This window comes from Drosophila teissieri, chromosome 3R, assembly GCF_016746235.2.
Source record: "Drosophila teissieri strain GT53w chromosome 3R, Prin_Dtei_1.1, whole genome shotgun sequence".
NCBI classification, from domain to species: domain Eukaryota; kingdom Metazoa; phylum Arthropoda; class Insecta; order Diptera; family Drosophilidae; genus Drosophila; species Drosophila teissieri.
The window spans coordinates 31,402,904-31,426,764 of record NC_053032.1 but is presented as its reverse complement, the minus strand read 5'-3'; the positions used below and the strand labels follow the sequence as shown (position 1 = coordinate 31,426,764).

At 47.0% G+C, this 23,861-nt stretch overlaps 5 protein-coding genes across 8 annotated transcripts in view; 3 read left to right on the top strand and 2 right to left on the bottom strand.

The window, feature by feature from the left end:
* Positions 1 to 10,382, bottom strand: part of LOC122621467 (G protein-coupled receptor kinase 2) — a 52,196-nt gene extending 41,814 nt beyond the window's left edge. Inside the window, exons 1-2 of one of the 2 annotated variants that reach the window (XM_043799325.1) lie at positions 9,701 to 10,382; positions 5,031 to 5,099 (exon numbers count right to left, since the gene is read on the bottom strand). The gene's annotated coding sequence lies outside the window, so the exon portion shown is untranslated. The remainder of the gene's footprint in view (positions 1 to 5,030; positions 5,100 to 9,700) is intronic. The other variant, XM_043799326.1, reaches the window with a different exon arrangement.
* Positions 10,383 to 10,778: 396 nt separating this feature from the next.
* On the top strand, positions 10,779 to 13,778 carry LOC122621466 (polyribonucleotide nucleotidyltransferase 1, mitochondrial). 3 transcript variants are annotated; one of them, XM_043799324.1, is made up of 5 exons: positions 10,779 to 11,004; positions 11,075 to 11,246; positions 11,303 to 11,722; positions 11,783 to 13,003; positions 13,076 to 13,778. In XM_043799324.1, exons 2-5 carry the CDS (start codon positions 11,101 to 11,103, stop codon positions 13,602 to 13,604), a joined length of 2,316 nt encoding a protein of 771 aa, XP_043655259.1. In that variant the 5' UTR covers positions 10,779 to 11,004; positions 11,075 to 11,100; the 3' UTR covers positions 13,605 to 13,778. The 3 variants fall into 3 exon arrangements, with proteins under 3 accessions (XP_043655259.1, XP_043655257.1, XP_043655258.1); XM_043799322.1 differs by having other exon boundaries at positions 10,780 to 11,004; positions 11,054 to 11,246; XM_043799323.1 differs by having other exon boundaries at positions 10,780 to 11,004; positions 11,049 to 11,246.
* Positions 13,779 to 14,010: 232 nt separating this feature from the next.
* On the bottom strand, positions 14,011 to 19,970 carry LOC122621465 (eIF-2-alpha kinase GCN2). Its single transcript, XM_043799320.1, has 10 exons — positions 19,582 to 19,970; positions 19,344 to 19,513; positions 18,784 to 19,289; positions 18,078 to 18,705; positions 17,452 to 18,024; positions 17,210 to 17,386; positions 16,649 to 17,147; positions 15,538 to 16,590; positions 14,506 to 15,479; positions 14,011 to 14,447 (listed from the first exon to the last, which is right to left on the bottom strand). Exons 1-10 carry the CDS (start codon positions 19,645 to 19,647, stop codon positions 14,321 to 14,323), a joined length of 4,773 nt encoding a protein of 1,590 aa, XP_043655255.1. The 5' UTR covers positions 19,648 to 19,970; the 3' UTR covers positions 14,011 to 14,320.
* Positions 19,971 to 20,061: 91 nt separating this feature from the next.
* On the top strand, positions 20,062 to 22,068 carry LOC122621468 (UDP-glycosyltransferase UGT5). Its single transcript, XM_043799327.1, has 3 exons — positions 20,062 to 20,080; positions 20,148 to 20,641; positions 20,703 to 22,068. Exons 2-3 carry the CDS (start codon positions 20,410 to 20,412, stop codon positions 22,031 to 22,033), a joined length of 1,563 nt encoding a protein of 520 aa, XP_043655262.1. The 5' UTR covers positions 20,062 to 20,080; positions 20,148 to 20,409; the 3' UTR covers positions 22,034 to 22,068.
* Positions 22,069 to 22,108: 40 nt separating this feature from the next.
* On the top strand, positions 22,109 to 23,834 carry LOC122621469. Its single transcript, XM_043799328.1, has one exon. It carries the CDS (start codon positions 22,197 to 22,199, stop codon positions 23,676 to 23,678), a length of 1,482 nt encoding a protein of 493 aa, XP_043655263.1. The 5' UTR covers positions 22,109 to 22,196; the 3' UTR covers positions 23,679 to 23,834.
* Positions 23,835 to 23,861: the final 27 nt, after the last annotated feature.

The following is a 23,861-nucleotide window of genomic DNA, read 5'->3' as shown; positions in this document are numbered from 1 at the left end:
CGGAAATGGGCTTAAAGCAAATGTTATTTTTAGCCGCTGCCCATAAAATCAACAGCAGTGCGCAAGTGGGTGTGAAAAAGGATTAATAATTTATTAGCACCCCAAGCCAGGTTTTTGGAGCATATTATTATTCCCAGCAGCAAGCACAAGAATCGGAATAAATTGCTTTTTAAATACAATCTACTTTCCTTCTTATAGCTCACAAATCAAGCTGATCATCTGGTCTTGAACCTGACAAATTATCTGATTATTTGCTTTGGCCAGACAGAAAGACAGAAAGACAGACAGACAGGGGATATAAATACGGCGATAGCGGGCGGCTCAAATGCCAACCCACATTGGTAGCAATAATGGCCAAGGCCCGCGCTTTTGACCAAGTCCGCCACTCGGCTCTTACCACTGGGCTGAGTGCGAGTGAATAAAATAAGGCCACCTGTGTCTACTCTTTCTGCCATTCTGCCAGTCTGACATTCTGCTGTGTGTGTCTGTCAAACTTCATTTGAATACTATGACGATGTATTATTGACATTGTGTACATGTTTTAATTTGGCATTTGCCGCCGGCCCCGTTTTGCCCCCACCACCTGCTATTAATTCAAGGAGGAACGGGACGGCGAAAAAAATAAATAGAAATAAAAGCGGTTTGTGCTTGACGTCACAGTGACGTCATTTCGCGCCGACAGCATTCACATCGATGCATAAACATTCATTTAATCATTATATTCCGAAGTGTCTAAGTGTCTAAGCAAGTCCAAGCGCCGCCTTGTCAGAAACAGGTTCTTTTTTCCAGCTCCCACGTGAGTGTTCTAATATTTTTGGACTTTCATTGGGGTTTTGGTTTCGCTACTTGTAGCTGAAGTATTCAACTCTCACTTGGAAAAAATAGAACTCATATCTTCATTCTGCGCAACATAAATCTTTGGAATCGATCGATTTCAAAAGATATATATGCTGATTCAATTTATTTCCACACATTATGCCCTAGTTTCCGTGCAGCAGTGAAACACGTTGTATATTGAAATTAGACAACTTAAAGCTCCAATCACTCATACTCATACTCACGATTTTCCGACCATTCGAACATTGGACCATTCGGCTGGTTTTCCAATGCGAATTTTAATTTATTGGCTGAAGTGATTGAAATTTTCATCTGCAACCGACTATTTGCATTTGCTGGCTGCACAAATAGCTTGTGCATTTGTTCCATTTTCCAGAAATACACGCTTCATGGGTAAATATTGAGAGCGCACGTTTGATATATTCTTAAATAATATTTTATTACTGGCTCAGTTTTGTATTCCGAATCGAAATCAGAATCGGAATTGGAATCCGCTGCTTGTTTACATTTCATTCGAGTTCGCAGAGCTCTTAATTTAGTTTTATTTCTGGCCATTTGCATTAATTGCTAGCGACGGCCGGCGCTTTTAATTGATTTTTTAACGCAAAGTGCATGCGATTTTAATGAAAACTTGAGGCATTTTATTTTGAATTCACTCGTTGGGTGCACGTTGTATCTTTTCCCGCCCGCTGCGCTGGTTTTAATGTACATATTTATTATTATTATTTTTGCGCATTATTACTAGTATTATTTTTTGGCACAAGGCTGGCGATTGCGTAAAAAGCTCGTCGTTGGCCATTGCTGCGGTTTTATGAATGACCGTTCGTCGCCGGTCACCGTTCAAGTCGCTGGGATCTGCGGCTCTTTCGCTGCGTAATATGTACATAAGCAAACAGAGCTCGTGTCGTAATTGCAGCTGATACAAAAATACTACGATACAGCCAATATAACAATATAACAATACAACAGCCACGTCCGATTTGTGTAAATCTCCATCTCCGCCTCCTAATCGAAAGCCAAACAACTGGGAAATCGATCGCCCCCTTCCCTCCTTCCATCTTTCCCTTTTGTTTTTTTGTGTTTTTGTTTTTCTAAATTTTACATGCCTGCGCTAACGAATTTATCAATCAGCGAGCAAACAAGCACTTGATTTTTTTGTGATTTGTTTTGAAGCGAATTCCATCAGCACGGGATCGAAATTTCCATTTCAATTTTCACATGCCCCAAATGGCACAAGGTCCTCGATGTCCCGACGTTTTCCACTGCAAAATCGATACACCTCAAGGTTGAGTCTCTGCATTCGGAAGTTATTGAAACCCAAATTGCTGCAGTGCAACTCAGTCCAGTCCGGACTTTATGTATATAATGCGCCACTCGACTCTTTGATCTCTTTTCCCATCGCATCAGGGGTTACTCAAGCCAATAAATGCTCTTAATTATGATTTAACAATTTTGGCGCATCACCTCGCCCCAAAGAGACCCACGAATTGTGACCTGTTGGCCAGCAGGCCAGCCATCAGTCGTCAGTTGGCCGAAGAAGAGTTGAGCCGGCTTGGCTGTTAAGTAAATGTCAGGTCGCCGGTCACCGGACCTGGCCAAATGGCCCAGCCGAGGCCGACAGCTAAGCCAACAAGGCAGATGACGCCAGTGCACAGGGACACGGACTGGCCAACTGCGGTGCCGAGTTGGGACTGAAAATAGCCAGTGGTGTTATCGGTGGTATCCAGCAGAAAGCCATAGAAAACTTTCGAAGTTCTAGAATTCGGTTGGATCATATGTTTCTGCATTTATGAATGAATAGCGTTATTTGCAATAGTTCGTTTACCAACCATAAAGTAAAAGAACAACTGGCGTTATCTTTTCTAATAAAACGGTAAAGATACTCTATACCTCTATACTCTATACCACTTCAGATATTTATGCGGCATTAACCTTGACTCTCACCGGTCGAATGGCCAACTATGGTGGCTAAAATAAAGCCAAGCTGGCTGGCACTTGTGCAGATGGCCACGATGACGAATGACGGCAAAGGCAGAGGCACTCGGTCGAGTTGGGCCGCGCTGAGCTGAGCTGACATGCATATGCATAAATTTGAAAATGCTTTATTTACTCGAGTCGGCGGACGAATAAAAATGGAACTCGTATAACTGAGTCAACATTTCCCCAGAGTTTTGTTGCCCTTGTGTCTTGGTATTCCTTGGCGTTCCGTTCTAACCGAAATACCTGCAAATTGACCAAGGGACAATGATGACGTGTTCCCGCAACCGAGGGACAATCTGTGGATTGCCTGGATTTTCAATTTGTATCTAGTCTCTGAAGATTTATATGGCACCCCCAGGGGATTCAATACGTCATTTACTTTGGTTTATTTGAAATCAATAACCAACTCACACCCTTAAGTAATTGATTGCAATCATTTATTTGAGCATTTGCAGGGCATTCGGCTCGTCGGCACTTTGGCCAGCCTTGAGACAACACATTCTCCACATTCCGCCAAATTCTGACAATTCACGATTCTGAGGCATGTGCGTATGAACCTGTGTGTTGATTCGGCTTAATGCAAATGCTCAATCATTTCGCGCCGTCGGGCATTCTGCTCCTAATTTGATGTACGACAAATGCGCCAAAAGTTGTCAGACGCGTAAAAAACAAAAGGAAGACGGGAAAATCAAACTCCCAGGTAACCACACAGAAAAATGTGGGGGGTGGATTTAACGACCGACAGTGTTGTGTCGGAATTTATGAGCTCATAAACATTTCAGGCAAAATTCGTCATGACGTCGCCAGTTCCTTCTGGCCAGGACGTGGGCCAAAAGGGGATTGGCATGATATATATTGTAAATGGTCAATGGCAAGCGCCAGCTGCGAGTTCGGCAATACTCCGGAATGGGCCAGGAAACTTTCTTTGTCACTTCGAGTGCCCCACAAAGTTGCCTCCTGACAAGTGCAACGGAAAAATAACAGAATAACAGAAGCGCAGGGAAACGGGTGGCGCAGAAAAAAAACAAACTAAATTTGAAGTGCAACAGAAACTTTTGCTCTGCCCTCGCCATCGCCATCGCCCTCGACTCGGGAAAAATATGTTGCTAACAAGTTTGCTTTTTGTTGCTAATCGCCTTTCCCAGCTGCCACGCCCCCTTTCCGTAGGCGTCGCTGGCAAATTACCTAGGCAAAAGTTGTGAGCCCAAGAATCAACAAAGGCCGTTTGTCGTCTGTCGTTGCACAGAACAAATGTTGTGCCCCTGTGTTTGCAGCAAATGTCAACGTTGTACCAAGTAACAAGTAACAAAAGGCACCCAGCTCGGCAAATGTGTCAGGCAGGGAGGACAAATGTTTAAAAATTTATAACAATAAATAACAAGTTTAAATGCAGCACACTCGAAAGGATCCAAACAACCGTTCGCTACCATAAAACACGTACAGAGAAGACGACACAACGACGACTTTTATGGGGTTATCTATTTTTTATTACCATTAAATTTAGTGTGGAAGCTACAAGCATGTTTATGTTTTTATAACGCTCCTCTTTCAATTTATATATTGTTTAAGATTGCTGTGCTAAGCACAAAAACATTCCTTAACAACTTCTTTTAGCAAATGCACTTGAAAGTGCGGTATACCAACCATATTCCAACAGTTATCAATACTACCGATTAAAGTAATCCTAGTTCTTTATCAAAAAACAGTCAGTTATGTTCGATTTATCAGGTAATTATGACTATCAAGTAAAATTCGTCGGCCAAAGAAACACATGCAAAACTGAAAAGTAAGCACTGCAAATGAACGAGTGACTAACGATGAAAACAATTTTAATACCAAAACATTTTTGCACAATGAGTGTCTTGTAAAGTGAATGAAAAATGATTTGTGTTCTCGGGGCAGATAAATTGAATAAAAAATGCGATTGGCCACTGAAAAAACAAACTCATCCGACGTCAGGAAACACTTAACGATAGCAGTTCGCTGAATCGCTGCCAGTTAGAAGTATCTTTGGGGAAAATTGCAAGCAGACTGTCGCTGAATGAATGCCAATTCATTTGAATGAGCGTCGTGCTCGTCAATCAAATGATTCTATATATGTCAGCAGCTTTTATAGGGTCTATCTATGACATAATTTATGGCGAAACGTGAATAGTGTGTCTTATCAATTGGCCAGATAAAATTCTTTGAGCTCCAGGAAATCGTAAACTCACCTTTGGCTTCTCAAAATGAAATTGACCGAGCAATTGCTGATATCTGATGGCTGATAGCTGATTGGGCCACTGCAAGAGATAGTAATGCAAAATACGAATTAGCAACTGCAACAATAAAAGCCTCCTATTGTTTACATGAAATGGAATTTTCAAAAGTTAAATGCCTGAGTTTTACGCTTTTGTCTTTCAGACCCTTGCCACACCAACAGCGAACAGCAGACCACCCAGGATCTGGCTTAAACAGAAATTCCTGGAAACTTCGGGGCCCTCTGATTGCACCTCCTCCCCCTTACCCCTTCGCATTATTGTTAATGAATTCTACACGTATGGCGGGACCATGGGATTCAATCTGCAGCCTGGTCGAAGAAATCCTGTTCTGCAGTCCAGTTTTTGCATAAGAATGTGGCCATACTCTTTGGAATGGTTAGTCATAATCAATTTGTTGCAGTGCCACTTTTGTGGTGGGAGAAGTCGCCGCCATAATATTTCAATACCACATTTTAAAATTAACCACAACATTTACGAAGATGGCTCGAAACCGGTTTGGTTAAGTTCAAGGCCTTAACCCATATGTTACTTTAATTGTATATAAATTATCTTATTTTAATTTGGCCCCACAACCGGTTTAAAACCCGCTGAACGCCGCTTCCTATTTGGATAAAATCCTGTATAACTTTAGTATGGTATGAATAAAATCATTTAGCAACGCAACCAATATTCTTTTATATACTTTTGGGGGAAACATTTTGTGCGTTTGTTTTAGCAATCAATGGCAAAGTGTTTTTGACAAGCGAACCATTTGTCAATCAATTTCGATGGTCCATAATGCAATAGCCTTTTTTATTGCTTTGAAATCCGCTTAAATGTAATACGTGAATTACTATTCGATCGACAAGGGTGTTCCTTCCTTCGACTACCGTTGGCGAATTTCATTTGGCTCCTGCTCCGCCCTTTTCGTCTCATTTGGCCAAGTCGCTGTTGCCAAGGCGCCAAACTTGGCCGAGACGAAGTAAAGGTGTTGGCCACGTTGCGTTGCCACTTTTGCTCAGCACTTTGCTGTTTCGTTATGGTTTTGTGATTGGTTTTAAAGTGCCAGGGACGCCGACAACGATTTACCTTTTTCTTCCAGCTGTTTGTTCTTTCAATGACACTTTGCATAATTTTTTTTGAATTCTCTGCTCTGGGTGGATGAATCATGATATCCTATTTGTGTGTTGACAGAGGCAGAGTCCCCGAAAAAATCCAATTTCTGGACCTCGCTCAAAAAGCCGGCAATCACAACCGGATAGAGGCGAAAAAGGCAACGCACAGCTTCCCATTAAATGGCAAAGTTTAAAGGTTGATGCGACAAAGTGGTAATAATACTCAGTCGAAGCTAGGTGAAAAGGGGCGATGGGCGGGGCCGACAAGGGTTTGTCTTTAATCAAAACTGAAAATAAAGAGAGACAACAAAAGCGTCGAAGCGGCATAAGCCGAACAATTTTGGGCGCAGGAAGGGGACCACAAAAAATGTCCAGGGAGAACTTTTTTTTTGTCTATGTGTACTTTACGAGTTGTTTTCTAAGAGGGGAGGGGGAGGCAGTGGTTATTGCGGGGGCGGTGGTGAATGTAAAACGTTTTTCGGCAGACAAGAGCAAATAACATAGCCTCCAGCCAAATATCCCGGGAAGAACAGTGCGAGAACAGCAGCTCTTTGAAACGAAAGTTTATCAAGGTCATTACGCCGTGTTGGCTTCCTCTTGCTCCATGGCCATCAGCCCACCTGTCATTTCTGTCTTGTAGATTAGCACCAGGCACTTCTGTTCCTCCTTATCAACGGCAGCAACGGCAGACTGGGCAGGTGTGGCAGACGTTCGTCCGGATGGCGAGCACTTGGAAATGATGAGAAGCACGGAGAAGAGGCCATTAGGAATCAATTCCAGTCTGCTGGGAAGGGGAGGAGCTGTATTGCCAAACTTGGTATGTGAATATTGTATAAGGAAAGTCTGGCCCAAGGCGGAACTCTACACGCTTAACACGCTGCTTGTTTTCAAAAGCCATTAGGCATTTTCTCATTTGGGCAGAATCCTTTTCATCTATTCGAAATTGAAGTAAAAGAACCATCATTAAATGGCTTTTCACTCGGAGTGATTCGATTAAATTTGCATGCCCTTCGCAGACTTCCTTTGCCAACTAATGAGTTCATGTGCCCTGCGCCCTGCGCCCATTTACACTGATCCCTACACCCATCCCATCCCATCCCTCGTTCACTTTTCCGACATATTCCGCAAAACTTTTCTCACATTTCACTCCAACTTTTCCCACACGCACAAGGAACTCCAACTGCAAGTTCTAATTGAATTTAGTTTTATTAGGGCACATGAAAGGAAAACACAGGGCCTGAAAAATGGAAACCTCGGCAGCGCTTTCAGTTTTCATTGGCTGAAGAAGGGGTGAGGAAATCTGGTTTTCTTAAAGGGCAAGGTAAATCCTATATTCTCAATCAAGGGTGGCAGGATTAATTAGATTGAACAAGGAGGGAACCTCAGAGCCTCTTTGTAAAACCCAAAGTCGCAAGCAAAACAGGCAACTAAGTTGGTAAGCCGATTTTCCACAAAATGCCAGCAAGTGAACAAAAGGCGGCGACCACAAAAAATTGATTTAAGCTGATTTTCGGGGCATTTGTGTTTGGTGTTTTCTGTTTTTTTTTTCTTCCAGAGACCAACAATATTGACCGACGACCACGCCCAGTTCGGGCAGCATTAGGGGCGCGTGAGGGGCGTGCGGCGCAATTAATATCAATTCCCGTTGGGCCATTAACACGAGCCAAAAACATATTGGCTAACAAGTGTCAAAGTCGCGCCAAATTAGCGCAGAAGGCGATGATGATGGCATGTGGGCGTGGTCGGGATTGGGATTGGAATAGGAATTGGGAAGTTTGGTGGGCTGGCTCCAACTGCTGGCGATGATATCCTGCCAAGGGAAGAGCAGCATGTGGCCAACCCTCCTCCACGCTCGAACTGGCGTTCGTTGTTCGGGTCCTGCCCTCATTGATAATAATATTCGATTGGGTTTTATTTGCCCATGGGGTTGGAACTGATGGTTTATGGTTGTCTGCACGGGGCCAGGACACCCAGGACAGCCAGGATACCCAGGATACCGAGGGTACACAGGATACACATGTTTCTGCCAATTGCCTACGTCATCCTGTGGGAATGGGTTGCGGGTTCTCGGGACTCGAAGTTCTGAATTCGGAATGTGGAACTCGGAGCGCGGAACTCGGAGCTCGGAACTCGAGTCGATAAACTGTGACGCAAGCCCTCGAAACATCGAAACAATAGTTGCGACCTGACAGTTGAAAAGGGCACCCCATGGGGTCACACATCAGAGATCTCGGACTTTAACCATCACCGTCTATCTATGGAGCGGAGTTCTTCTGTGAATGGCACATTGACTCCCATTCTCCGATGAAAAGCGGAAACGTTTATCAGCTAAACGTCCAGCTCGTCTTAATTATGCAGCCGGCGAGGCGATTCTGAAACAATCAGAGACAGCCGGCTGCCGATGACGTCCCACAGGAAAAACAACTCGAAATGCAGGGCGATAAGGAAAGTACATCGAAACATTGCGAGGGTCGCCCTTGAAAAGCGGGGGAAAGTTACGCTTTTGGGGAAAAACTATTTTTAACGACACGCATTTGTCAGCTGCAAATGGAAGCGGGAATTTATTACCCGGACAACCACGCTGATTTATGGTGATTTCGAAATGGTTTCACTAATTGGTTTGAGTTCTTTCTCTGATGTTCATGCTATAAAAATAAAGATTTTTGAGTTCGAGTATCGCAAATAGTTTTCTGTTAGTTTTGGAAATTGCTTTAAGGGGATTGCTTTTGAGGGGAAGTTCCTGTGCACCACATATTTTATCTGATGATATTACGTCATTTTGCATAAAACGTAAAATATAAACGTCAAATATATGTGATTAATTAAAAAAATGTGAATTACCTCTCATGTCAGCTCCGAGTACTATATGTAATTATAAAAAGTATGAATTTAGCTCCAAATAAGCAGTTAGTCAGCACATGGCCGAAAATATTTTTGCGTGAGCAATAGATATTACTTTAAGATATCCTAGTGAATCAAAAATAACAATATTAGTCACTACTGACTCTCAGTGATTTCTGATCTGACGTTTCACCATTCATAATTTGGCAGAGTTTAAATAAAAAAAGTAGTAAATAAAGTATAAATCATTAATGATCCAAAAATTGCATCGATTACCTCGATAACTTTTCAGTTATTTACGAATCGGCCCTCTTCAGCGGGTCAAATGATGGACGAGAACAACGAGACAATAAATAATGAGCTATAAATATTCATATTGTGCATTGTTTGCCTGATTGCTTGCATGTGTGCACGGGCATTTATGTATTTAAAGGGCAAAGAAGGAGGACCTACTGATAAGCGTTCCCCGATTGCTTTCACTTTTTAATCGATTGACATGGGGTGAAAGGGATGGAGCGAGTCCTGCGGCATTAATGCAATTAATCGCCAGGAGAGACAAGGCCAACGTGTGTGTAATTTACAGTTACCGTTAAGTGCTTAAGTGCAAAAGAGGGGAACAGCCACCGAGTTGTGGCCAACGAGGAAAGAAGAAAATAAGGTGATTTCAAACTGATTAATGAGGCTTACCTGTTTGTTTGATGTTCTATTTAAAGCTCCGCTGTGCGTTTCGGCTGGTTGGAATTTTCGCAGCAATTGTGCGGGTTCTGATAAGAAAGCGGTCGTTGATAAGACGCTTTCCCTTCTCTCTCTCTACCACTCCTTTCGCACACCACGGCAATTGCAGCATAAACAATTTGAAAGAAGAAGAAGCAGCGACACGCCTAGTGGGCAATTTTCCGGCTTTTTCGTTGGAAAATCTGCGTTTGTTTGGCTTTGCGCTCTTTTTTTGATTTGCCTTTTGGCTTTGCGCAAGAATTACTCTTTGATTTTTTGTTTTTCTTTTCAATTTGACCGCATTTGTCGATTTTGGTTTTCTTTTCGGTTGTTGTTGCGGCTCTCACCAAAATTCACACACACAGTTGCGCTCTCACACATGCACAGATGGGCGGGCACACAGAAACACACACACGCACACTACGACACACGCGGCGTTTCGTTGACGGAAAAAATACGAAAAATACGGCGTGAAATTTTCAGCTTTTTCCGAAAAGGCTCGAAACGCAAGGGCTCAACTCTGTTGCGGTTTCCGATTGGAGGAGTGGCTCTTCTAAGACGCTACACGACGACGTTCGCAACTGGGCTTTTTGCAAGTCCCCAAGACTAACGATGGATCCGCGAATTGCCTGCTCGAAAAATATTGGAGTCTTCTGTAAGACCGTCGTTGAGTTAGTGAAAGATGCCATCGGCTCGCGGCTAAAAAACTCCAAACGCGTAAAAAGATGCACTAATTTTGGCGGACTGTGCAGTGCTAATTACCCAGCTATTTTATAGCTAGCTTGCACTTTTTCAACAGCTAATCAGGCAGAATTGTGTTGAATTGGCGAGCGGCGGCAATTTTGACTACTTTGTACTATTCCAGAACGTACCGTCTACTTTTATTTACTGCTCAAACAGAATTTAATTGCTGTTTGTTGCATGCGACATGTACATTGTACATTGTTGAGAAAGGAGTTGGCAGCACTGCTAATTTGACATTAGCGAGCACATAAACCAAGTGTCTAAAATCTTTTATAAAATATCTTATTTGTAACGACATTTTATAGTTTATTCACGCTGAATTGAGATTAAATTATTTGTAAGATTCAAGAAAGTTCGTAGTTAATTCAAGATTTTTGGAGTTTCTTTGCCAGGTGGCAACGCCAAACGCACACATGTTGCACACTCTACGTTTTATTAAATGGGCATCATAATTTGAGATAACTGAACCAAACAATATATATAGTTGATGCGCACTAGATCCTAAGTCTCAAATAACGTACAAGGCGTCAATTGTAAGATTTCGACCACTAAAGATTACCTAAAATAACCATTGTAGTACAGGGTACACACCTGTCGCCACAGCCGGAATTACCCGGCACTTTTAGGTAATGGCCATGATTTTCACAAGGAAATCGCTGAAGCTGCTCAACTACCGCCTCAAATGCCTAAGTTTGTCCTGCCCCAGTGGAAGAAGGGGAATCCAGAGCAGTTCCAACGGAGAAGCGCCCTCCGTGGAAGTCAACTTCAGCAATGGGTGAGTCGGTGGCCTCCACTCGCAGTTCCAATAGTAAAATCCCGAATCCTCCGCAGACGTAACATGACCTTCAGTTCCGGCCGCCTGGCGCGATTTGCGAATGGAACAGCTGTGTGCCAAATGGGCGACACCGCCGTCATGGTCACCGCAGTGGCCAAAGCGAAGCCAAATCCCGGCCAGGGTTTCATGCCTCTGGTGGTTGACTACCGACTGAAAAACGCCGCCTCTGGCAGGATACCCATGAACTTCATGCGCCGGGAACTGGGTCCCTCGGAGAAGGAGATCCTGTCCGCCCGCCTCATCGACCGCTCGCTGCGTCCGCTCTTCCACAAAGATTATCGTACGGAGACGCAGCTGGTGTGCAACATGTTGGCCATGGATGCGGTGCACAGTCCGGATGTCCTGGCGATCAATGCCGCTTCCATGGCGCTTTCTCTAAGTGATATTCCCTGGAATGGGCCCATTGGTGCAGTGCGGTAAGTAGTCACGAACGAATCAATCTGGTAAGCACTTATAATCCTTCTGATCCTCCACAGCGTTGGCCTCTGCGACGGCGATGTGCTGATCAACCCCACGCGCCGGGAGCTGCAGACTTCGCAGCTGGATTTAGTGGTCTCCGCCACCAAGCAGAACCTCGTGGTTATGTTGGAGGGCAAGGGCAACGTGGTTCTTCAGCAGGATCTGCTTAAGGCCATCAAGCAAGGCACTCGCGAAGCCCAGTTCATCATCCACGAGATCGAGCGACTGCAGAAGGCCTACGGTCGACAGAAGCGCGAGGTGGAAGTGGCTGCCGAAGTGGATCCCGAACTGGGGAAAGCTGTGCGCAGCATGTGCGAGATGCGGCTGAGAGAGATCTTCCAGGACTCCACGCATGACAAGATCTCGCGGGACAATGCGGTGAACGAGGTGCGCTCCAACGTCATCGACAAGGTGTGGAGTTCGTTTCCGGATACCGAACCGTCGCTTATCGCCGAGCAGTTCAACCAGACCAGTAGAACCATTTTTCGCGAGCTGATCTTTGAGCGGGGTCTTCGCTGCGATGGACGGGACTACGACCAGCTGAGGAACATTTCCTGCCAGGTGGACATGTACAAGCCCCTCCACGGATCCGCTCTATTCCAGCGCGGTCAGACGCAGGTCTTCTGCACGGTTAGCTTGGACTCGCAGGAAAGCGCAATGAAGCTGGACTCGTTGGCCGCCTTGGAGAGCGGTGGCCTGAAGGCCAAGAACTTTATGCTGCACTATGAGTTCCCGCCGTATGCCACGGGTGAAGTGGGTCGGATTGGTCCAGTGGGTCGCCGGGAACTGGGCCATGGAGCCTTGGCGGAGAGATCGCTGCTTCCCACCCTGCCCAACGAGTACCCCTTTACTGTGAGACTCACCTCTGAAGTTCTCGAATCCAATGGGAGCAGTAGCATGGCCAGCGTTTGCGGTGGCTCCTTGGCTCTCATGGACGCCGGAGTCCCAGTGAGTGCGCCTGCAGCAGGTGTGGCCATTGGCCTGGTCACCAAGTTCGAGAACGAGGACACGAAGCACCTGCAGGACTACCGCATTCTCACCGACATCCTGGGAATCGAAGACTACATGGGCGACATGGACATGAAGGTGGCTGGCACGAGGAAAGGCTTCACCGCCATCCAGGCGGACCTCAAGATACCGGGCATTCCTCTCAAGGTTGTGATGGAATCGCTGCAAAAGGCCACCGATGCCAAGTCCAAGATTCTGGACATCATGAGTGAGGCTATAAGGGAACCTCGGTGAGTGAACGTCACCTAAATTAACTACATGGTCTCAATTGCTAATTTCATAATACCCCCGCGATCGTTTAGCAAATACCCCAAGGACAGCTGGCCAGTGAGTGAAACCCTGACCGTGGAGCCGCAGCAGCGGGCGCAGTTAATCGGTCCCAGCGGCCTTCACATGAAGCGGATTTACTTGGAAACGGGCACCTCCCTAACAGCCGTCGATGAGACCCACTTCAATGTGTTTGCTCCTTCTCAAGCGGCCATGGACGAGGCCAAGGAGCTGATCGATGGCTACATGGTGAAGGAGCGAGTGCCGGACCTGGAGTTCGGCGGAATCTACACTGCCAAAATAACCGAACTGCGGGACACCGGCGTAATGGTCATCCTGTATCCCAGCATGCCGCCCGCCTTGCTGCACAACTCGCAGCTGGATCAGCGCAAGATAGCCCATCCCTCTGCCCTCAACCTCGAGGTGGGTCAGGAGATCCAGGTCAAGTACTTTGGCCGCGATCCCGTCTCCGGCTTCATGCGTCTTTCGCGAAAGGTTCTCCAGGGTCCCGCTCTGGGAATCCCCCGTTCGCTCAACAAATCCGCCGGGGAGAGCGGAACGTGAGTTCCAAGATGCAAATTAACTTGTACAGATAGCTTTCCTTTTGTTTCCTCTGCGGAAAGACGCCTTCAAAACTTGAAACTTTATTGTAGGCTAAAAAATGTTGTCCTTAAAAGTTGTACGTATATAAAATATTGGATGAAGATTCACACCTTTGTCCGTCGTCGGCTGTATAAATTAATTGTTATTGCTGGATTCAAAACCAAAAACACTTAAGAAGAATTTTCTCTGAAAATATTAGCCTCTACTTAACTTTAATTTCGAAGTGCAAGAATATTCCTTTCAGTTCGGATACGTAAAGTCTTGTTTAAATATAGTTATACAAATTCAAATAGGATTTTTTTTAAGTTTCCAACTATTCCTTTGACTTAGGCGCGAACAACTTTAGCAAGGATTTACTTTTAACGAAGTAATAATTAAATATGTGCTTATGAACTAGAGCTTTCACTAAAAAAGCAATCAATAAATTGGCAGAATAGAGTTCTTTTCCAAAGAAATAAGTTCTTAACCATTTGCTATGGATGCAGAAACATAGAATCTCATCAATTTTGATTCGCACAAACTAAGTCTATGAACATAATTTTGATTCCAAAAATGTTAATGGCACGGAAGACAGCCAGTTAAGTAGAATCTCGGCCAAAATATTTGTGACATTTTCAAGCTTATACTAATCGCTGGTCTACTAAGTAGTGTCGCCGATTCGAAGCTTCTGGTGTTGGCTAGATAATGACGCGGTAGTAGGAATCGGAAATGCTGTACAAGGCCACAATGGGAGTCTTGGCATCGCTCAGATAGTCCATCACCTCTTCGTTTATCTCGGATATATAGCGCTTGTACTTCGAAAATCTATGAATGGATGAAGCCTGATGAAAACAAACCAAATAGGAATGATTTAACAACCTACCGCTCGATCACAAAGTTGATTTCCGGTTCAGTCTCTCTCTTGCGTATCTCTCGAGGATTGATGGCCCCTACAATGGCATTTACAACAGCGGGCGGCAACTCCACCACCAGGACCACGAAGGTCTCTTTCTTGAGGAACTGCGACAGCGTTGAGCTCATCTGCTGCGCCACCTGGTTCTCCAGGCGCCTTTTGTAGTTCGCCGTAGGCTTGTCGTGGGTGAGAAACGTCACCTGGAGATTCGGCAGCTGGCTGTAGCTGTTCTTAATGGTGGCATTCGATGCGGAGGTGCTTAGTCCATTCTCGCCGCGTTCCCTTTCCTTGCCACCACCACTGCTTCTGCTGTCGCCACTACCCGTGGTTGACAACTGGCTGAAGTTGTCGACGGCGGTTCCATTGAGTCCATCAGTTCGCAGCATCTTCTGGATGAACTCCACCAGTTCGGTTCTTGTTAGGTGGCGCTCCTGAAAGCGTTCCCTCTCGAAAGATCTCACTCGCAAGGATCCATTTTCCGCCACTAGGATGACATGTAGCGCCCCAAGGCGAGCAAGATCCTGTGCTTCATCTCCCAACTCGCTGGCGGCCTCCACAATGCCACAACGGATGCCAACCGACCACAGCAGACGCATGATGTAGGTCACATCCTTTAGCGGCGGACGGGTTCCACACACGCAAATGCCCACATCTATCGCCCGACAATCCTTAGCGTACTCCACACCCACAGCAGCCACCAGTTTGTCTAGGGAAAACGTCAAACCCGCTCCACTAAGCACTCCTCGTGCTGGCATGGCTGGATTAAACTTCTGCGCCTGCTTCTGGAACTCATGCAGCATAGAATCGTATCTCTCCCCAATCGCCAGAACCGAAGGATGACCAGAGCGATTGGGCTTCAGATCAGCGGTCATCTGCCACACAATTCCACCGTTGCTGGCACGATCGAAGCTGATGGGCAAGCCAGCCCATATGTGTATAGGACACTAAAAAGAGAATGGAAACGGTTAGCAAACATATTGCTTTTAAAAGTAAAGTACTTACCTTAACGCCTAGGCTGTAAGCCAGTCCCACCACTGTTTCGAGTTCCCGTAGTGCTCCTCTTGCAAGTGAAGCCGCTTCGCCCTTTCCGCGCATCAAAGATTTCAGCGCGGAATCGTCCACCGTGCTTCTGGAACCGGTCAACAGAAAATTGGCTAACAACATGTCCATCAGAGTTTGCGCAGATGTTCGCGACTTTTCCATAATCCCTGTTATACTCGAGTGAAATTGGAAGCGTGAGATGCGCGACTCGATGAAGTCCATGGTGCCCTCGAACAGTGCTCCATACTGAGCCTTTGGTACATTGCAGAAGATGAGGATGGCCCTCAACAGATTAGTGTGATTCATGCGGATCGCCAGATTCTTTTCCCGTAAGCGGGGCAGTTCACTGGTGATTTCAAAAGCCAACGATAGCAGCTCCGCATCCACCAGGTGGCTTCCAGTTGTGGGTGCAATTATATCGAAGGAGCAGTCGTAGCTTTGTTTGGGATGGAAATTGAACACTCGCTCTTCCCGATACACACGGTCCACACAATAACGCCGAATGAGATTCACGCTGTTCATGGTCACGTGGCGGGCAAACTGTGTCCGCAGGTCGCAGGGTAGCACCACCACACATCCCGAGTGGGTCATCAGGTGCACGGCATTGGCGTTCGCATTCGCGCTGCTGTTCCTTGCGGAAAGTGGGGACAGGAGAGGCGAGTCCACCTCTATAGCTCCGTGTTTGCGGAACAGATTCACGACCTTAGCCTTGACAAACTCAATCACGGGGTTCAGGGACACTATATCGTCGATTATGATGGCCGAGTTCCAGGATTTCATAGCTCGGCTGCTACCCAAGTGGTAGGTGTGTTCCAGCACCTCGTCGCTCTCCTGCTGAAGACACCGGGCAACCAGGTTCTTGTAGGCCTTGCTCTGCGGATTGGCGAGGGCGTGTCGCAGCATTTCTTGCAGCTCATTGGCCTCCAACTGGGCTGGTGGAACCAGGTCTGAGATGAGCAGCTCCTCGGCCGTAGGTCTCTGGGCGGGATCGTGGTTAAGAAGCCACTGAAGCATCTTAAAGAGAATGTAACAGTGAGTATTCGAGCGTTTATCAGGATGGCAACGTGTTTACCTTCACCGTCTTCTCATACTTGGGATCCTTGAGCATAGCATCCGGTATATTGATGGAAACATTCCTGAGGGCCATGATGGTCTGAGCCCGCTCCATGCTTGTGTCGAACGGCGGTTGGCACATCTCGAAGAGAATGACTCCTAGGGTGTACATGTCAACCTTCTGGTTGTACACAGACTTGGAAGCATTTCCCGTCAACTCGGGGGCCACGTAGAGAGTGGTGCCCACCTTACCAGTGCCAGTGCCGTCCTCCGCACTGGTTATCTGGTGCACAGGCGCAGGTGCTGTGTCGTGGGCCTGCAGGGCCAGGAAACTGGTGGTGGCCAGACCAAAGTCACCGATCTTGATCTGATCGTGCGAGTCCAAGAAGATGTTAACGGGCTTTAGGTCCCGATGAATAATGCCTTGCTGGTGAATATGCGCGAGGCCCTCGGCGATCTCCCTGAATAAACGCCACAGACGATCCGTGTCATTGAAAAGATTGTCATCGATTGCGGTGCTATAATTTAATTAAATAGTTTGTTAATTGTTTGGAATTTGTGAAGCTTTTGAGAAACATACCGCAGTGTGCATTTCTCGCAGAACTCCATCTGAATGTACATGACCTGCATCAGAGGTTTTGGCGAATTGGTCTTGCCTCTGGTGGAATCCTCTTGCTCTTCGTCGTCGTAGACGGCCACCTTGCCGTTCGAGTCCACAAATTCAATGCCATCCGAATCGGAGTCCTCCATGTTGGGTCTGATGGATACAAACAGGTGTTTACATTCATTTAACATAGAGGAAGCATACAAGCTGATTCTTACATGTAACCGTTCCACATGCTGGATGAGCTGTCCTCTTCATCCTCATCCTCCTCCAAGGTGGGCCCAAGCTGCGGTGACTTGGCAGGTTTCACGCTGAGGTCCTGCTGGCTCTGGGACCACTCACCACCCAGCAGTTTGTCCATCTCAGCGGCATCTGCGTCATCCACACTCTCTATCCAACTGTTAAAGTATCGAACTACGTTCTCATGATTCAGCCGCGAAAGTAGCTCCACCTCGCGCGTCATCTTTTTGTACAGCTGGCGACTCCTCGCGGGCAATGGAATGCGCTTGATGGCGTACTCTCGGTTGTCTAAAATGTTGCGCACCTTTAGGACGTCGCCAAAGGCACCCTTTCCCAAGTACATGAGCACCTCGAACTCTGTTCGCAGGCGGGATTGGCTTAAGGCCAGTGTCGGTATCTGGTAGGGCATGGCGGGTCCAGTGCGCTGGACGGTACTAGGATGCTGCTGCAGTGGTAATGGCATCACTTGCTGCTGGCCATTGTCGACGTAGAAGCGTAAGAACGGATGCTCCAACAACTCTGATGCGGAAAGCGTGCGGTCCGAGTTGCATCTAAGGAAAACATTGGGTTAAATAAGGATTACTATTTCATTCCGGATAATTACTTGTCTACAAAGTCGCGCATCTCATAGCTGTTAGTGGGCATCAAGCTCTCCACCAGGGCACCTAACGCAGGTAAATCCCCGCAACTGCTGCTTTGTCCAGCTCCGCTCAGAAGTTCTAGAAGATTGGGAACGAGCGAAAAGTCTGATACGCGCACATTGCCCGTGTTGTCCATAAAAACCGTGCTGTCGAGCAGGTGACTGTGGGATACACCCTTGTTGTGAAGGAATATTAAGGCATCCAGCACGCCACGCGCAACCATTCTCGCGCCGTCCATGCACCAACCCAGCGAGGAGGAAATGCTGAACACGCTGGTGCCGAGGAGGAAGTCTTGGACCAAGTACACAAGCAAGCCTTCCTTCCGCTTGATGCACAGTACGCACTCGTACGAGACGAGATTTTTGTGCTGTAGTTGGGCCAGCGTGGACACCTGCTTTTCAATGGAGGCCATCACTTCGTCCACACGATGATTGCCCATGCACTTTGACTCGCTGCTCCAGTGACACTTGCCTCCGCCGATGCACGGCTGCTCCAGCTGGCTGTACTTGATGTTCCATTCTGTGATATAGAGCAGCTGGCCGCAGTGCATGTCTATGCCAGTGTAGGCGATGCAGCCTCGTTGGGAGTGACCTAGGAATTTCGTTCAATAAGTTATTTGGTAACTACGCATTCAAAACAAAAATCCTCGTACGCAGAGGCAACCCTCACCAACGCAGCATCCTCGCTGAATTTGCCTGCCCATCTTGTGGAAGTAGAGCGTCTCCGTGTTGCGGTGATCCAGGCATTTGGAGGGGTAGATGTGACCCCGATAGTAGGGCGAGGAGTTCTCGGAGCTCTCCGACGAGCTAGGATGCCGTGGGTTAGACTCGCTCATGCTGCGCCTCGGTTCGCCGCGCCTTTTGGCCTCCGTTTTAAACATCTCCTTGCGCCGCTCCACCTCGTCGATGAGCGTCTGGCGTTGCAGGGACTCCCGCTGCCGCTGCTCGTCCTGTAGCTCCTGGGCGCGCTTTTGTTTGTCCTGCAGCATCTGATCGTAGAAGGAGCCCTTTGGCGGCTTGTTGTGTTCGAGGAGAAAGGCCTGGACGGTCTGGGCCAGTTCATAAATCATCACCTCGCCACGTAGCTCCTGGGATTGAGCCTGCAGTTGGCTGCGCAGGGCCTCCAGCAACTGGTCCGACATGCCTTTGGACTCCTCGAGACATATCTTAGGGGGCCTGCGGAGAGCTTGGTTTACTTATGTTGTGGAACTAGTGGAACTGGGCTCTTACAATTTTGGATACTTCGAAGGACAGGTGACGTGCAGTTTGGTGCAGACGTAGGTTTCCAGTCCATTGGAGGAGTCTCTCAGTGGGGTGAGCTGTATCCGTATGTCCGTTGGCTTCCACAGGGCAGGATTCGCCTGGGGTCGCAGGTCCTCCACATCGCCGCCAAAGATGGACTGTTCCAATAAGAGGGAGCACTTTGGTATTATAGAATATGCTTTGATAAAACAGCTGCTCTGCTCACCTTTATAACCTCCAACTCCTGCGCTTGCCGCTCGCGGAAGGATTCCTTAGCCTTTTCGTCCGCCATTTCTTCATCTAATCTCAGCTTAGTGGGTAAGTCCTGACTACATTTGGGTGCTTTGGAATACTGGAGCGGTCGTTCCTCCGGATTTCTCGCCGGGTTATTTTAGCCGGTGAGTAATTTCATATACTGCGCTGGCAGCTGTTTCCAAATCAGCTGCGTGCTGCATTACTTTGCTGCAGTATTCGACTTAAATTCGATGGGAAATGAAGTACTGCGCGAACTCCTGCCGTTTTTGTTGCGTAAAGAGAACAACCTGTTGCGCTTTTCCAGTGAATTTTCCGGAAAATGAAAATCTTTTGCGTATTTTGTACTGATGGCTAGCGGTGCACGAGTGTCGATAACACGCCTGCAAGTCCATCGATGACACTCTCGGCGGTATCGATACTTTGGCGCCAACGTTCGATTCCGTTGTCTTTTAAACTGAAGAATCGCAATGGTTCGTTTTAAATTCAGATATGATAAATGATAAATTCGGAAAATAAAATGTTTATTTTCAATCGTAGGCCTTACACACAAAGAGAGATAGCCAATTGAAGTGATAAAAACGCCTCATGAAGGGATTCAGCGATAAGCACTCTTCAATGATCTACGTTTTCACTGTTGGCTTTCGTTGTTGGTTTTGCTTATCTAATTGAAAATTTGACAATTAGTACTCACAGCGTGGCGGATTTAGCTTATCTGAAATGGAAATAGGGTTTTCATTTGGTGATCTGCAGCAGTTAGTCTTCTATTTCATCTCGAAAGCAGAACTTGCTGAGTGCAATTATGTGGCCAATCTTGCTGCTGTTGTGTCTTCTTCCTGGCAATTTGGAAGGGGCTCGCATCCTGGCAGTGTTCCCCTTACCGAGTCCTTCGCATTACTTTTTCGCCCTACCCTATCTTAATAGTTTGGCCTCCCTGGGTCACGAAATCACCAGCGTAAGTCCGTATCCACAAAAGGAGCCGTTTAAGAATATACACGACATTCCAGTTCCGGAGGTTTTTGAAAACTTTAGTGGTGAGTTATGATAACCATGGCTTTGTTTTGTCCAGCAGAAATACGAATGAATATTTTTCAGAAATCCTCAGGATTGCATCTACTCCCAGGAGCACCTGGCAAAGTAGTGATTTCATCAACGAATATGTCCTGAATCTTACAAGGACTGTGCTAAATAACGAGGGAGTGCGTCGCAGGATTCTAGGCCCGCAGAAGCCTCACTTCGATCTCATGGTAATGGATCTTTGGCGAACCGACGTTCTAATTGGCCTGGCTGCCTATTTTGATGCCCCCATTATTGGATTGGGATCCTATGGCACCGACTGGAAGATTGACGAGTTGATGGGCAACATTTCACCGATGTCGTACCTGCAATCTCCCTCCTCACGATTTTACGATCTGGAGGCTTTTGGACAGCGTTTGTCATACCTTGTGGAACGAACTCTTTCTCATATCAACTACAAGTGGCGACATGTGAGGAAACAGGAAGCTCTCTATAGGCAATACTTCCCCAGCATCGCTGAGGGGAAACCCTTGTCGGAGATATCCAGGAACTTTTCTCTGGTCCTCCTCAATCAGCACTTCACACTGGGTCCTCCGCGTCCTTATGTTCCGAATATGATCGAGGTGGGGGGTCTGCATGTGAATCCGAACCCAGAGGCTCTTCCCGCCGAACTGGACAACTTTATCCAGGGTGCAGGTGAAGCGGGAGTTATCTACTTCTCACTGGGAACCAATGTCAAGAGCAAATCCCTATCCGAGGACCGCCGAAAAGTGTTGCTGGAGACTTTTGCCAGCCTGCCACAGCGAGTTCTTTGGAAATTCGAGGACGAGCAGCTGCCGGGAAAACCACCGAATGTGTTTATAAGTAAATGGTTCTCGCAGCAGTCCATCCTGGCCCATCCCAATGTGAAACTCTTCATAACCCACGGTGGCCTACTGAGCACCATTGAGAGCATTCATCACGGAAAGCCCATGTTGGGTTTGCCCTGCCTCTTTGATCAGTTCCGAAATATGGCACATGTCAAGCAAATGGGTCTCGGTCTGGTTCTCAACATAAAGGAAATGACCAGTGAGGATTTCAATTCGACCATTAGAAGGCTGCTAACGAATAAGAGTTTCGAGGAGACGGCAAGGATTACGGCGGTCAGACATCGGGATCAACCCATGAAGCCCCTGGAAACGGCGATCTGGTGGACCGAATATGTCCTGCGACACAAGGGAGGTGCTCACATGCAGGTGGCCGGCAAGGACTTGGACTTCGTAAGGTACCACAGCCTGGATGTCTTCGGCACCTTTTTGATCGGCGCTCTAGGTTTGCTAGTAGTCCTTACATATTTCATCGCTGTCACCCTAAGAAAATGCCTCTTACTAAAACAGGATACCAATGAGGCAATAAAGAAGATGCAGTAAAGTTCTCTTTGGTTGTAATTTTTAGAAAGTGTTAATTGAATAAATAATTTAAATTTGAAGTGGTTTCAATGAGTTAGTTGTCTCTGATCAAACTCTACTTTTAGACAGTCGAAATTCTAGTTTTCAAAATTTGAATCCAAAAAAAGGAAAAAAGTTCTTGACCATGAACAGACCTTCGGCAACCAAAAAGGATCACGTAGTGCTGGTCACTCTCACGGATGCCAAGCGACGTGCTTACTTGGATGATCAAAGTCTGGAGAGCGATATCCGGCTCCTGGACAGCAAGTCGATGCTGTTGAGGATGCCGAAGAGCACAACTAAGCCCGCTAGCTTGGGGGAACCTCCTCGTTACTACCGCCACTTGGAGTTCGACGGCATTGGCTATGAATATGATGGCCATATTAGGAGTGAAGTGGGCGACTTACTGGGTCAAATGTTCCGTCACCGTCGCCATGGCAGTCTGCTGCGCATCTCATCCCAAAGGAACCACAATCCCAGCCTCCTAACCCGTCTCTTGGTCACTGAAGTCGACTCTCTGATGGTCGAAATGCGCTGTCGCCTGAAAGCAGTTAACGTGGACTACTTCGATGTCCGCAAGTTCGAAATGGTCAACATGTTGGTGCAACCCACTGCGGTGCCCAAACGCCGAAGGGTTTCACCGAGCGGAAAGAGTGTGTCCAGCACCAAGGAGCTGTCCCAGTGGCTAACTAACGATCTCACCCCGTTGAGGAGCCGTGCAATTGGAGATGACTATCTGCACTTCGAGTTTGTGTACCGGGATAGCATGGTCTTGGAGCACAGGATTCATCTTGCGGTGTTTCACATTTTCGGCAGCGAGAACCGACCAGATTTGGTGGAGTTCTTCACCAGCTTGCCACGAGGCAGGCAAAGTGGCAGCACTCTGTTGAACGATTGCCTCAAGGAGTCCTTTGACTTCAAGAGCCCTGCTCCTGCAGTGGTGCTGTTCGAGCTGCCCATAGCTCCTGACTTGAAGGACGCCAGGCGCCAGATCTTAAAGGTGGCCGATGTGGCCTATGGCTGTCTCGAGAAAGCTCGCAAAATGATGTCCAACTCCAAGTGCAAGCCCGCCTCTCAAAGTTCCACTAACCTGAGCAAAATAAGTAGGTCATCCGGAGCGCACAGCTCGCTAAGATCAGTGCCAGATATTTCCCTGGCCCACTGGCGTCGCACGGCCAAGTTCTCAGATGAGGACTACAATGGACTGGCCCACTGGTACGGGCGCATAGACTCCAAGTTCGCAGAGCTGAAACTGGCCATGGAGCAGCACGTTGTGGATCTGTACAGGAGGAAGAGTTTGGATCTGCGAAGCGAAATAAGATCCATAAATCAGGATCCGAGCGAGGAGAATGACGAGAGTGGTGGCGATGGAGTGAGACCTCAGAGGACGCCCAGAGATCTCCATACCTCCAGCAATGTATATTCCCAGCTGAAGAAGGACTTCAAGAAGCTCGAAACTGAAGCGGAGGCCACTACTTACGCCCCAACCCTCAGGGTCTACATCAGCACCAAGAACTACGAACTCTCGGAGGCGGAAAAGGTCCTCAAGCAGAGGGAGGTGGAGAACCTACGACTCGGCTTGATCCAGTATATCGGTGCATCGGACTCCAGCATTTCGGGGGACTAGGAGTTTAACTAAATGTCATCCCACACTTGTGATGTCTAGTGGAACTCCTTTTCTCAAGTGAAATAAATACATTCCATTTAGTTTTCGTTATCGTTCTTATTTCCTGTGAACCTTTTCCCAAGGAAACAAAAATATAAATAAAAAGCCTTTACTTTTTGTTATCGTTCTTATTTCCAGTGAAAC

Bases quoted from the DNA above. Each gene is read 5' to 3' on its own strand.
- LOC122621465 (XM_043799320.1), bottom strand. From the start codon at position 19,647: ATGGCGGACGAAAAGGCTAAGGAATCCTTCCGCGAGCGGCAAGCGCAG. The intron at 19,514-19,581 runs GTGAGCAGAGCA...TTATTGGAACAG, and splicing joins AGGAGTTGGAGGTTATAAAG to TCCATCTTTGGCGGCGATGT. The intron at 14,448-14,505 runs GTAGGTTGTTAA...ATCCATTCATAG, and splicing joins ATCAACTTTGTGATCGAGCG to ATTTTCGAAGTACAAGCGCT.
- LOC122621468 (XM_043799327.1), top strand. From the start codon at position 20,410: ATGTGGCCAATCTTGCTGCTGTTGTGTCTTCTTCCTGGCAATTTGGAA. The intron at 20,642-20,702 runs GTGAGTTATGAT...AATATTTTTCAG, and splicing joins GGTTTTTGAAAACTTTAGTG to AAATCCTCAGGATTGCATCT.
- LOC122621466 (XM_043799324.1), top strand. From the start codon at position 11,101: ATGGCCATGATTTTCACAAGGAAATCGCTGAAGCTGCTCAACTACCGC. The intron at 11,723-11,782 runs GTAAGTAGTCAC...GATCCTCCACAG, and splicing joins GGGCCCATTGGTGCAGTGCG to CGTTGGCCTCTGCGACGGCG. The intron at 13,004-13,075 runs GTGAGTGAACGT...GCGATCGTTTAG, and splicing joins GAGGCTATAAGGGAACCTCG to CAAATACCCCAAGGACAGCT.
- LOC122621469 (XM_043799328.1), top strand. From the start codon at position 22,197: ATGAACAGACCTTCGGCAACCAAAAAGGATCACGTAGTGCTGGTCACT.